General features: G+C 45.5%; 1 protein-coding gene across 1 annotated transcript in view; it reads right to left on the minus strand.

The window, feature by feature from the left end:
• The window catches only part of nfasca (neurofascin homolog (chicken) a), a 171470-nt gene that overhangs the window by 112021 nt on the left and 45347 nt on the right, over window positions 1-14102 (minus strand). Inside the window, exons 5-7 of the mRNA XM_072277651.1 lie at window positions 9889-9994; window positions 7041-7237; window positions 1172-1294 (exon numbers count right to left, since the gene is read on the minus strand). Coding sequence (XP_072133752.1) covers window positions 1172-1294; window positions 7041-7237; window positions 9889-9994 — 426 coding nt within the window. The remainder of the gene's footprint in view (window positions 1-1171; window positions 1295-7040; window positions 7238-9888; window positions 9995-14102) is intronic.

The raw sequence follows: 14102 nt of genomic DNA on the forward strand, positions 1-14102 counted from the left end.
TTCAATGTAGAATGTGTGTGGTTACTTTGCAACTTCCACCACTGTATTCACTTTGTGTCCCTCACAATGCCCCACCTGACAAACTCTGGTGCTCCTACCTCCACGTCAAACTTTTTTAAGTACTTTAATCCATCAAATGCCCATCTCTTTATGACCTCTGAATTTACGTCTTTAACCTGTGCCAATTTTCCTCGTTTTCTCTCCCCTTTCTCAGGAATGCGTGGAATCCACTGCCTGAGTCAGTGGTGGAGGCAGATACATTAGTGGAATTTAAGAGACTACTAGACAGGTATATGGAGGAATTTAAGGTGGGGGGGGGTTATATGGGAGGCAGGGTTTAAGGGTCGGCACAACATTGTGGGCTGAAGGGCCTGTAGTTCTATGTTCTATGTAGGAAACAGAAACAAAGAGAGAAAAGGGGAGAAAGGCCAATGTAAAGAGACAGAGGAAAAGAAAATGAGTGAGAGTGAGAAGTAAGATGGTAGAGGGAGGGAGCAAGAAACGTGATGGGAGTAAGGTGCGGAGAAGGAAAGAAAGGGTTTAAGTGAGAATAAGAATAAGGAGATTATGATAGTTCATAGAGCATAAGAGCCCAGAGGGGAACAAGTTCAAAGTAAAGTTATTATCGATGTATGTATGTATATGTCATCCTGAGAATCATTTTCTTGCGAAGAACAAAGAAATACAATAAAATCAATGAAAACTACACACAGAAACTGACAAACAATCAAAAGAGGCAATCTGTGCAAATGCAAAAAAACAAATAATAATATTAAGACTGAGAATATGAGTTGTAGAGCCCTTGAAATAAGGAGGAGGAGAGAGAAGGGGAAGTTTATTAAAGGGGAGAGTTGAGCGAGTAGCAGTCAAGATCCAACAATAAGGGAAAAAGGGATGAAAATGGTATTGTAACCTGTGCCGAGTTGAAACCAGGTTTTGCACAGGGAACAAGAAGGTAATCCGATGGGTTGTTCAATATATTGTCAACTTGTTTTGGGTGCTCTCAGGAAGACAAGTATGAAAATGGGAGAAAATGAGAGGTCCAGGAAATTCCCATGTAGGTCCCCACACCATCCTATGACTAAGCCACAAGAGGCAACCTGAATATGACTTCTGGAGAAACAATTGACATTAGTAGGAATATAAAAGCCCAAGAGTGACTGAAACTTACTGCTGTTCATCCAGAAGATGACAGGAGGCGGGAGACCTGGGGGTGGTTGGCAGGGAAGAACCACGGATGCTCCTTCCTGAACTACGAATGGCTCCACATTCCCCCTCCTCCACAGGGGAGCTTCTGCACATGAAAGTCACAAAGAGGTCATCAATGTAAAAGGGTTCAGTACATCCCAGCCAGAAACAAATACCAGTGGCTTTAAACAAGCAGTTGGCTCTAGCATATCCCTGTCAAATCATAACATTCCCCAACCTGAATATATTCAGCTTTAAATCACGTCCCCCATTGCATTGTAAGCAACATACACAAAATATTGGAGGACAGAAAGTCAGGCAGCATCTATGGAAGGGGGAGAAAACAGTCAGCAATTCAGGTCAAGGCTCTTCATCAGGACTGGAATGAAAGGAGGCAGAAGCCAGAATAAGAAAGTGCAGGATGGGCGGTGTACTACAGGTGATCGATGAGACCAGGTGAGGGGAAAGGTGGGTGGTGGGGGAAGAGAGTAATGAAGTAAGAGGCTGGGAAGGGATAGGTGGAAGAGGTCAAGGGATGAAGAAGGAGAGAGCTGATTAGAGTCAGTGGAACATGGAAGGGAAAGAAAGGAGGAGGGGAGCCAAAGGGAGGTGATAGAAGGTGAGTGGAAGAGAAGGGATGGGAGAGTGATGAATAAAAAAGACAGGAGTGAGGGGGAGAAATTACAGGAAGTTAGAGAAATCAATGTTGTTACATCTTGTAAAGTAATTGGACAGGGCTAGGTGTGAATATTAGTTTGGCTGCAGTGGTGGGGTGGAATTGAGGGAAGGAAATGAAATGAATGTTAAACAAGTAAATACACTATCTCAGAAGAACCAGGACTTCTCCCGTTCCTTTGTATGATGTCAAGGTAGTCACTACACTGAAGCCTGCAGGGTCAATCAAGAGAACTCACATTAGTTATACAACAGGAAAATGGATGTCATGTGAAGTATAAATGTCATGGTTCTTGCCACCAAAGGAGCAGATAGCGGGAGGCCTATGAAAGGACCCATCAGAACAGATAGCACTCGTTAGAGGAGATGCTCAAGGAACAGTTAGAAGATAAGCAATCATAGCACCCAAGTTTGGATCTGCAAGGAACCAGACTGTGTTGGTTTACTGTATAAATCACCTCTTTCATATCCCCTTCCCAGTGGTGCTGCCATACAATTCAACCTGAACTTGAATTTGATTACTAGTCTCTTAATTCTAGTTCTCTTTTTGTCACTGTTCATATAAGGCAGCAGATCTAGAGATTATATTGTGAATGAAAACACAAACTAAAATGCTGCTGCATAAATTACTGTTATGGGCTGAAGTTACTTATAGCATGCACAGTGTTCTGATCGTGAGTAGCAGGGGTTCTGGACATTTGGTATAGGTCGATATATTAGCTGTGGAATATTCTACATCATTAGCTACGTACATCACTTTAGTTACAACATGCACAGTGCACCTTAATTATAACATGAACTTTAAACATGCACTTTAGTTATAACATGCACAGTGTTCTGATCAAGAGGTCTGGACATTTGGTGTAGGCTGATATATTAGCTGTGGAATATTCTACATCATGAGCTGCATCACTTTAGTTACTAACCCCCCCCTCCCCCCGACCACTACTACCATCTATAGCCTCAATCACTGAACCGTACAAAATGATTTTCGCAATGCTGTTTACATTGTAAATACATACTGGTATTTATATATCTATGCACATTTTATTCAATATCCATACTTTTATATATAGGCATCCGTTAGTCTTGCGAGACCATAGATTTGCGCCTTGGAAGGTTTCCAGGGTGCAGGCCTGGGCAAGGCTGTATGGAAGACCAGCGCTTGCCCATGCTGCAAGTCTCCCCTCTCCACGCCACCAATGTTGTCCAAGGGAAGGGCACTAGGGCCGATACAGCTTGGCACCGGTGTTGTCACAGAGCAATGTGTGGTTAGGTGCCTTGCTCAAGGACACAACACATTGCCTCAGCTGAGGCTCAAACTAGCAACCTTCAGATCACTAGACCGATGCTTTAACCACTTGGCCACATGCCAACACAATCCATATTTTTAACTTCTAACTTATTTCATGTAATTGTTGAATGTTGTTTTTTGTTACATATCATGTCACCACACTGCAGCAAATTTCTAGTAGGTGCAAATATAGACTCAGTGGCCACTTTACTAGTAGCTCCTGTATCTAAACAAAGTGGCCACTGAGTCTATATTAATGGTCTTCTGCTGTTGTAGCCCATCCACTTCAAGGTTCAATGTGTTGTGCATTTAGAGATGCTCTTCTGCACACCACTGTTGTAACACATAGTTATTTGAGTTATTGTCGCCTTCCTGACAGCTTGAACCAGTCTGGTCATTCTGCTCTGACCTCTCTCATTAATGAGGCATTTTTGTCACAGAAGTGCCACTCACTGGAAGTGTTTTGCTTCTTGCACCGTTCTCTGTAAACTCTACTGTTGTGTGTGAAAATCTCAGGAGTTCAGCAGCGTTTCTTTCTCTTGACCAGGAGAAGGCCTTTGACCGGGTAGACCACAGTTTCCTGGTGGGTGGGCACTCTGCAGGCTTTTGGGCTTGGACAAAACTTTGTGGCCCAAGTTCGGCTCCTATACTCTGCCGCAGAGTGCCTTGTTAGGATCAATGGATCGCTGACAGCGCCCATTCTATTCAGAAGAGGAGTACGTCAGGAGTGCCCCATGTCCGGTCAATTCTATGCGATCTATGTCGAGCCATTCCTGAGCCTTCTTCGGCGAAGGCTGACAGGTCTGGTTCTGTGTGAACTGGACATGGAGGTCATCCTCTCAGCCTACGCCGACGATGTACTCCTCATGGTGACAGATCCCAGTGACCTGCAGAGGATGCGCGAGTGCCAGGAAGTTTTCTCAGCGACATCCTCTGCTAGGACCAACTGGACGAAATGTTGTGGACTCTTAGTGGGTCAGTGGCAGGTGGACTCCCTGCGGGAGGAGATGAGAGCTTTTGAGTGGAGCACCAGATGTCTTCTCCTTCTGGGGAGACCTGGCTAGTGAGCTGGCAGGACCTGGAGACGAAAGTCATGGCCCGGCTGGGACGCTGATCAGGCCTTCTCAGGGTGCTTTCCTATCGAGGCAGAGTGGTGGTCATAAACCAGCTGGTGGCCTCCATATTGTGGTACCGGATGGTCACCTTGGGCCCTCCTGCCCCCTTTGTAGGGAGAATGCAGAGGAAGTTAGTAGACTTCTTCTGGGGTAACAGGAAACACTGGCTATCTGCAGTGGTCCTGAATTTCCCAGTGGGAGAGGGCGGACAGTCACTGGCGTGTGCACGTACGCGACTGGCGACTCTCCGCCTCAGGACTCTGCAGAGATTCCTGTATGTCGAGCACCCTCCCAGGTGGCACGTGTTGGCGACATTCTTCCTCCGGAAGGGCTGCTGTCTTCATGAAGAGATGCGGCTACCATCGGCGGGCGTCAGCCGTGCTGCTTTGCGGAGTCTGCCCGGCTTCTATCAGGACCTACTGAGAGTCTGGAACATGGTTGCCTCACACCGGGAATCCCCTCCTCTGGCAGAGGGTGGAGTCCTGGCCAACCCTTGCCCTGCCTCAACGGATGTCGGTGCAGCTCAGGTGTGTGGAACGACTCAGACTGAGTTGCTTGTCGGGCCCAGGCCCCGCAATCTTATCCGAGAGCTGAGTCCACACAACTTGAGCTGTCTCTCCTCGACACCCACAATCCCATCCAGAGATGCAGGTAGGAAGTAAATCTATGGGCTGCTGCTCCACACCCTCTACTTCCTAGCCCTTGTCCACCGTCCCGACACGCCATGGCGGTTGGTCTTTCCACCTGGAGGTGAGGGGGTCCAGAATGGAGGTTCCTTTATGAGGGAGTTCTTCCCATGCACCTTGGGGATCTGGGGTGGAGGCTGCTGCATACAGTGGTGCCTTGTAATAAATTCTTTAGTTTGTACACAGATCTCCCAGCCGCATGTCACTTCTGCGGGCTGGAGGAGACCGTATACCACATGTACATTGAGTGTGTGAGGCTGCAGGCCCTTTTTGCATATCTGTGTGGGCTGCTTCTCGCATTCTGGTTGCATTTTAGCCCCACCCTATTTATATACAGTCATTCAGTAAGGAGGGGGGCATGGAGGGATGAGGATGTCCTTGTCAACCTGCTCCTGGGACTGGCGAAATCAGCCATCCTTGGGTCTTGGAAATGGGTGGCGGGAGGATCTGCCCAGGTAGACTGCCTGGCAATGTTTAGGGAGTATGTTTGTGCCTGGGTAAATATTGAAAAAGAACACGCATTGTTCACGGCGACCTTAAAGGCGTTCCTGGACTGTTGGGCTCTGCGGGGGGTAATTACCATCATTGACAGAGATGGAAACATTTTGGTTTAATGTATAATGTCTATTTGTAGTAAAGTAGGAGGAGGAGAAGATGGCAGCGTGACGCAGCGCGCGCAGCCTCTCCGGTGAATGATATCTGTAATCTGTCAAGTAGGGGACCGTGCACAATTCTGATTTGATGGAGACAGACGTGAGAGTACAGAGGAACATCTGGAGAAACTTCTGAAATGCCCACTTTGTTGCCGCTGCTACTGTGTGGTAACCGGAATCTCCGGAGCAGGAGGCCCCGAATCCTTGGCTTTGTTTGTTTCGGCGGCCGGGGCAAGGTCGAAGGCACTCGGCAGAGGATGGCGCTCAGGAGGCCGTATCGGAGGGGCTGGTCGGAGGCTCGAAGTTTTCGGATGGACTGACTCAGTGTCAGCTGTAGTCGGCTGCTTCCAAAGCATCGACAAGTTGACAGTGTCTGGAGGTTTATGGCAGGGAGTTTCTCCCTTTTGCCACCTGCTATCGGGGACTCGGGAGTCGATCAGGACTTGAGACTTCTTTTTTTACTGTGGCCATGGTCTGTTCTTTATCAAATTATGGTATTGCTTTGCACTGCTGGAACTATATGTTATAATTATGTGGTTCTGTCAGTGTTAGTCTTTGGTTTGTCCTGTTTTCTGTGATATCACTCCGGAGAAATATTGTATCATTTCTTAATGCATGTATGCATTTCTAAATGACAATAAAAAGAGGACTGAGTGTTCTCACAATCTAATCTAAGTAATTGTGTTAGTCACTGTTTTGTATATATATAAAACACTGAATTTTTAATAAAAATATTTTGTATAGAAAAAAAAAGGAGTTCAGCAGTTTCTGAGATATGCAAACCACTCCGTCTGGCACCAACATTCATTCCATGGTCAAAGTCACTTAGATCGCATTTCTTTCCCATTCTGTTGTTTGGTTTAAACAGCAACTGAACTTTTTGACCATGTCTGCATGCTTTTATGCACCAAGTTGCTGCCACATGATTGGCTGATTAAATATTTGTATTAACGAGCAGGTGTGTAGGTATATCTAATAAAGTGGCTATTGAGCGTATACTGGTTACATTATGCAACTGAAATCAAACCACCACTGCAGTGGTGTTTTCTAAAGATTTAATGATTTGCTTTATTTATCACCTATACATCAAAACATTGAAACATACAGCGAAATCCATCATTTTGCAGCCGAGGATTTGATGGGAGCAGCCTGCAAGTGTCATCATGCTTCTGGCACCAGCATAGCAAGCCTGTAACTTGCAAACCCTGACTTTTACATCTTTGGAATGTGTGATGAAATCACAGCACCAGCAGGAAACCCATGTGGTCGTGGAGAGAACATACAATCTCCTTATGACAGCGCCAGGAATCAAACCTTGATCGATAATCACTCGCGCTGTACAGTGTTTGTGCTTGCCACTATGCAATCATGCCAACCCCTAGCCTTCTAACTGTACCCTCAAATAGTTTGAGAGTCAGTGCAAACTTACTGGAAACCTGGAGGTGTATTTTGTTGGACAGCGCTGTGCCGTGGTCATTTCTGGCTGAGCACTGATACTCGCCCTCATAGTCCTCTGCCCGGCCACTGTATCGGAAGTCCATGACCAGAGTTCCTGACCGCGATCTCATAGACACTCTAGAATCTTTGGCAACATTGAAATACTTTCCATTGCGGGTCCATGAGAATCTGTGGAAATACAATCAGGTTATCGGCTGGACAAGAACACTCAGGGCAAATCAGGCTTCTTGCTCAAAATTATTCACAAACACAATTTTATAAATGACTCTTTCCATCATTATGACTGTCTCTTACTAATACTCACTGACACTCCAGAATGCTACTGAAAAAAGGGACACATTCCTGAGGACTGCCATGAAAACAATGATAGATAACACTATCACCTTGGATTATGCTTTCAATTTTCAGAGGCAGAATCTGAAACCACAATCTTTGCCTTAGGAACAAATGTGATGCCAAGTAAGGCAGGTAGGTAACTTGGTTAAGGCTAACAACAAACTGTAAATGGACAACAGAAGTGGGAATGAAGTAGAATCACACCCGTCGCACTATCCTTGCTTCCCATATCTAGGACACCTGACTAAAATTGGCAGAAATAATAAAAAAAAAAGAATGGATATTTGGAGCCAAGGTGTAAGGAGCAGCAAGCATTGATTTTCCTGCCAGGAATACACCACTTTTTACAAGCAACACATAAAAAATGCTGGAGGAGCTCAGCAGGTCAGGCAGCATCTATAGAAAAGAGTAAACAGTCGAAGTTTCGGATGAGATCCTTCATCAGGACCACTTTTTATAATCCTGCTTACATCGTAAATACATGCTGGTATTAATGCATATTTATTCCATATCTGTGTTTCTAACTTTATTTCATATAATTCCTTTTATAAGAATTAATTGTTGACTGTTGTTTTCTGTTGTATGTCACGCCAATACACCGTAACAAATTCCTAATACAAGTAAATGTATGTGGCGAGTAAAGTTGATCCTTGGTCACATCGGGAGTCGATCACATAATGAGAAGCAAACTCCAGTCTGTGTGAAAGGGTTAGCTGGGTTAAATCAGGAAGCAATTTGCAAGCACAGTTGTGGTAGCTGCTAGACTGGCAGCACATTCACATTGCAAAGGTATAAGCATTACTCTTTTATTTCTCCTGCTGAAGATGGAGTGTGCCCCCCTGCACAATGCACAGGTCTGCCGACATAAACATGACCACTGGCCGACAACGTGGCTCGGGTCGAGGTGAAAGAGAGGGAGGGGGCAGAGGCGGTGCAGTCACACAACTTCGACTGCAACCTAACTCGCACTTCTGTTACCCGGAAAGTTGGGTTTGTTCCCCTTTGGAATATTTAAACAGACTGTAACAAGATGCAGACAAAAAACAGAAGGAAATCAAGATTCAGGATTCCAGCTTATTTATCACGTGCATTTCGAAATGCATCATTTGTGTCAACAACCAACACCCTCGAGGGTGTGTGCGGGCAGCCTATAAGTGTTGCCACACATTTCAGCACTAGCATGGCATAAAAATATATCGAATATACACAGAAATACTTAGCGGGTCAGGCCAACAGTGGTGGAAAGAGAAATGAAATTCATACATACATGCAGGAGTTGTCCTGTATGGAAGCAAACCCCTTAGCCTAACCAAACACTAATTTACACTAATTTATATAAATCCCTTTTTATAATACCCCCACGTCTGCTAGATTCTACCTTTCACCTATATATTAGGGGCAATTGGCCAATTAACCTACCAATCTACACATTTCTCGGATATGGGAGAGATTGGTGCAGCCAGAGGATACTCAATGGGGGGGGAACGTGCAAACTCTACACTGACTGCGCCCGAGGTCTCACGCACTGCTGGTTTCTCTACCACCTGCACCTTGGTGCCACCCTCGTTTCAAGACATTTCTCCCCTTACAGGTGGTGCCGGACCTGCTAAGGGTTTCAAGCTTTTTCTGTTGCTTAACTCAAAATATCAGGATATTCTGATGGATTGCAAAGAGTTAACAATGGCGGATGATTCAGATTGGTAAACACATTGGTGAGATAGGGAGAGTTTCTTTTATGCAATATGTGGGTATACTCTTGAACACACTGACTGAAAGGGGCTGATGCAGATTTAACCTCCTGGAGGAGACTGAGTACAAAATCTGAGGGTTAACATTACAAGGGCAATACGCACAAAATGCTGGAGGAACCAGCAGGCTGATCTATGGTGTGAAATAAACAGGCAAAGTTTTGGGCCTGGCCTGCTGAGTTCCTCCAGCATTTTGTGTGTGTGCTACTCAAGATTTCCAGCATCTGCAGAATCCCCTGCATCTCAAAATTGCTGGGGTCTTGGCGATTTGTGTACTTTGTTCAAGGAGCTGAGAAGGGGTTATGGAAGCTCACCACAACCTGATTTTGCAACAGACTCGAGTAGCGAGTAGACTGCACCCCAAGGAGCTGGCAGGGACTCAATGGGCTAGTCAAATAGTCTCCTGTTCTTTTTTAAGTCACTTTGAGCTCCACAGTTAGTCTGCAAAACCAGTTTTCAACAGTGGAGGGCAATAAAGTTCTATATACAAGAGATTCTGCCGATGCTGGAAATCCAGAGCAACACACACAAAGTGCAGGAGAAATTCAGCAAGTCAGGCAGCATCTATGTTTTGGACTGAGACCCTTCTTCAGAATTGCTTCTACACTTCTACAGTTGCTCACAAGTAGCCTCTAGTTATAGAATCTGCTTGCTGCAAGGCTGGGCAATCTTACCCATAGTCAGAGCCCTCCCTGCCCCAGCCGGCCAAGTCGTGCCCCGGTCACTGGTACCTACACAGGGGTTGGGTTCCCTTTTCCTTCACAAACGATCATAACGTTATCCCGTGGATCTACAATGTAATCCTTTGGCGACTGCTTGGTGATGGTTGGAGGCTGGTTCACTGCAAGAGACAAATTAAAGGGGGAAAAAAAATGACAGATTATTAACAGGCTGTACATGACTGAAGTACAATTAGAGCAAAAGTCTAATTTTCTTTCCCTGCCTCAAAACACAAGGCCAACACTGTTATACTTTTTGTAAATTTCCTATTCCACAGTAATTTTATTCTTGAGAGTGGGACTAACCCTGCTCTCTCCTAAGAGCACCACTTCTGTCCTTGGAGGCCGGTATTGGCCAGGACTATGAGATACTGAGTGAGAACATAGGCAACCGGGTATGGAATGTCTCGGCAAGGTGTCGACTGTCTTTTCCGGACAAAGCGTGCCTCGCATGAAGCACACAATAATGCAGATGCTGGAATCTGGAGCAAGACGCTCGCTGCCAGAGGATCTCTGAAGGTCAGGCAGCATCTGTGGAGGGAAATGGTCAGCTGATGTTTCAGACCCAGACCCTTCCTCTGAGTCCTGGCGCAGGGTTTTGACCGGAAATGTTGACAATTCTTCCACAAAACTGTACCGTTGCTTTGCCACGTTTACTGCTAGGGCATTTCAAATGACTACACAGTTGAGATGGCAAAATGGTTCCCCAGGAATCAACATCTTCAGCAGAGAGATGAGCATAAGAGGATGAGGAGAAGAGAAGGCGGGAGAGGAGACAAAGAAAAGGATGACGTTAAGAGAGAGGAGGGAGATCAAATAAAAATGGTCTCCTTCCTTGGAAGAAAGAGATGAAGATTAGCTTTGTTTGTCAAATGTACATAGAAACATACGGAAACAGTGAAACGTGTAGTTTGATGTCAAATGAAACCAGCGAAGATTCTGCTGAGCAGCCTGCAAGTGTCACCATGCCCCTGGCACCATAATAGCTTGCTCACACCTCACTAATCCTGACCCGTACGTCTTTGGATTGTCGGAGGAAACTTGAAGCACCCGGAGGAAACCCACGCGGTCCCTTGGAGAATGGACAAACTCCTTACAGACAGTGGCAGGAATCGAATCCCCGATCTTACAGCAGGCTGCTACAAAGCATTGCACTAACAGCTATGCTACCGTGCCACCCCACAGAAAGAGAAATGATGATGTCAACATATATTGAAAGCCACGCGTCCTTTGTGCTCCACGGGGGAGATGTAGTTCCCAAGGCAGACGGTGGCAAGTGGGGTTGAATATTAAGTTCTCATCTCGATTTGGCTCACAAGTATGAAAGTAAGGGCCTTGACAGCAGGGCGGAAAGGGAGCAGGGCTTGATTGGCGTCTGCGTGCGGTGAAATGTGGTGACGGCGAGCAGCAGGGGAGATTCAACCGGAATGAGGCTGAGGGATGGGGGAACAAAGCAAGGGGCCCCAGGTGGCCAGGCCACACAGCAGACACAGCCAAGCCTCAACGAGCACACAACTCTTGGCAGCAAGTCCTTAATGGAAAGCGTGACAAAGTATACAATGCATCAGTCAACCAATGCTGGATTAAAACTCCGCAGTAAATGTTTCTGTGCTAGGATACAAAGCCAAGTCGTAGTATCTGTCTCAGAAGGATTTTACATTCCCAGAGAGAAATGGGAAGTTTATGTTTTCACCCATGAAGATGATGTAGCTAGGCAACCTAAAGGAGAAGGGCCTCAGTTCCAAACATCGATTGTTTACTTCCTTCAAAAGGTGCTGCCTGATCTGCTGAGATCTTCCTGCATTGTGTGTGTGCTGCTCTGGATTTCCAGCTTCTACAGATCCCTTGTGTTTCAAATGTCTCTTTTGGCAGCCGTGGTTACAGCAGCAAAGCTGCATCCCATCAGGCCATGCTCTCTTCCTGCTTTATACACTGAGGGTCCTGACTGGTTGCATCGTGGCCTGGTATGGGAACACTACGAATGAAAAAGTTGACAAGTGGTGGTGGATCCAACCTAGTCCATCACAGAAAAAGTCTTCGCCACTCTTGAGCATACCTACAAGGAGCGCTGCCACAAGAAAGCTGTATCTAGCATCTAGGAACTCCATCGAGACGATGCTCTCTTCTCACTGCTGCAATCAGGAAGGAGCTACAGAAGTATTAGTTCTCACACCACCAAGTTCAGGAACAGTTATTACCCTTCAGCCATCAGGCTCCTGAACCAGCATGCATAACTTCACGCACCTCAACTCTGAACTGATTCCACAACCAATGATTCATTTTCAAAGACTCTATAACTTATTTACCTTTTTAACTATTTTTGTCCTGCTGTGAATGCCTGCCAGAAACTCTGTTCATGGCCACACTTGCAACTTGCAGACTGTACAGATTATGGGCAGTTCACAGGTATGGTCTCTGCCGTAACCTGTCAGCAACCTTTGAGTTGCCGTGTGCTAAAACACAGACTGCAAGCATCAGAACTTCCTGAGTTCAGGGACTCGGGCGCCTAATTTGCATAGTTTGGGAGGCACGGTAGCATCGCTGTTAGGAAAGTGCCAGCGACTGTGATTGGGGTTCAATTCTTGCAAGCTGTTGTAAGGAGCTTGTACGTTCCTCCTGGTACTGCTTGGGTTTCCTCCCACTTTCCAAAGATGACAGGTTAGTGTTAGTAAGTTGAGGACATACCATGTTGGTGCTGGAAGCATGGCGACAATTACAGGCCGCCCTCCAGCACATCCTCACACTGTGTTGGTCATTGATGCAAAAATGACACATCTCACTGTCCGTTTCGATGGACGTGTGACAAGTTAAAATAACCTTTCTAATCTTTCTTACTACTTCAGATCATTCCTGAGTGAGTGTGACACCGCTGGAGGTGACGTTAAACCAGCCCTCCTGCTTGCCTGGGGTGAACTGTAGATCCCTTGGTAATTACTTCAAGCAGCCCAACCCAATGATCCAGCTGGTGTTTCTAGCTCAACTAGCAGATGGCATTTGACCTTTTGGGCTCATGCTGTGCACAAATTAGCTGTCTGGTTCACACTTCGGAAAATAACTCAATCAGCAAGAATATGTTTCAGGGCATCCTGCAGTTGTGAAAGGGGTTATCAAAATAAAATGCGCTCTAGCAAGAGAATTTGTTTGAGTGCGCCACCAAAAGCCTCACATCTACCAACTCAGACAGGTCTAATCCAAGGTCATATAGTGATTCGAATTATGTTGTACTAGGAAACGAGCCATTCAACATAACTGATCTGTGATTTTGTTCATGACTCCACCAGTCTCTTCCTATCTGTCTCAGCCAATCAGAATTCTCTTTTGTCCCCTTTGCTCTTGTGTGCATCTGCAGCTTCCTTCTGTTAAAAGTCCTTTCCCACTTTATGGGAGACAGCGGGGAATAGGTAAAGTAGGGGAGAGGGGCAAACAAGGACGCAGGAATGTTAGAAACAGATGAAGAAAGTTGTGAACTCTGTCAGCTCCATCATGGGCACTAGCCTCCCCAGCACATCTTCAATAAGTGATGCTTCAAAAAGGTGGCATCCATCATTAAGGACCCCCATCATCCAGTGCATGCCCTTTTTCCATTGCTCCAATCAGGGAGGAGGTACAGGAGCTTGAAGGCACACACTCAAAAATCCAGGAACACCCTCTCCGCTGCCATCAGATTTCTGAATAGACTACTTTTTTCTCTCTTTTTGCACTAATTTAACTTTTTAGATATATATACACAGCCACACACACACTTCTTACTGTAATTTATGTATTACAATGTACTGCTACTGCATAATAACAAATTTGATGACATATGCTAGTGATATTAAACCTGATACTGATTTTGAAGTAAGGTTATAATTGACCTGTTTCCAGCATCAACTAAACATTCCTGTTTCTTTTTTCCTCTGCAACTCTCGACTCCCTTGTAATAAAAAGAAAATTCAGAGAATCGCTTTAGCTCAATACAGAGTGAGAAGGTAAAGACTACAGAGATTAGAGAGGGATTCTTAGTTGACCGTCCATTGAGCTTGAGTGGGAAGCTTTTATTCTGTAGAAATCCTCCGCATCCTTGAACCTCACACACAAAGTGCTGCTTAAACCCTGAGCTTCTAAATTAACTATTAGGGCACTATTTCAATAGGATAGGGCTGTACAGTCATTAAACTGTGTGGGTTTCTGCCAGTTCTCTGTAGCATATTTCAAAAGTTTTGCAGCTGAATATTATAGCACTATGTC

The sequence above is a fragment of the Mobula birostris genome, chromosome 14 (assembly GCF_030028105.1).
Source record: "Mobula birostris isolate sMobBir1 chromosome 14, sMobBir1.hap1, whole genome shotgun sequence".
In the NCBI taxonomy this organism is placed as follows: Eukaryota; Metazoa; Chordata; class Chondrichthyes; order Myliobatiformes; family Myliobatidae; genus Mobula; species Mobula birostris.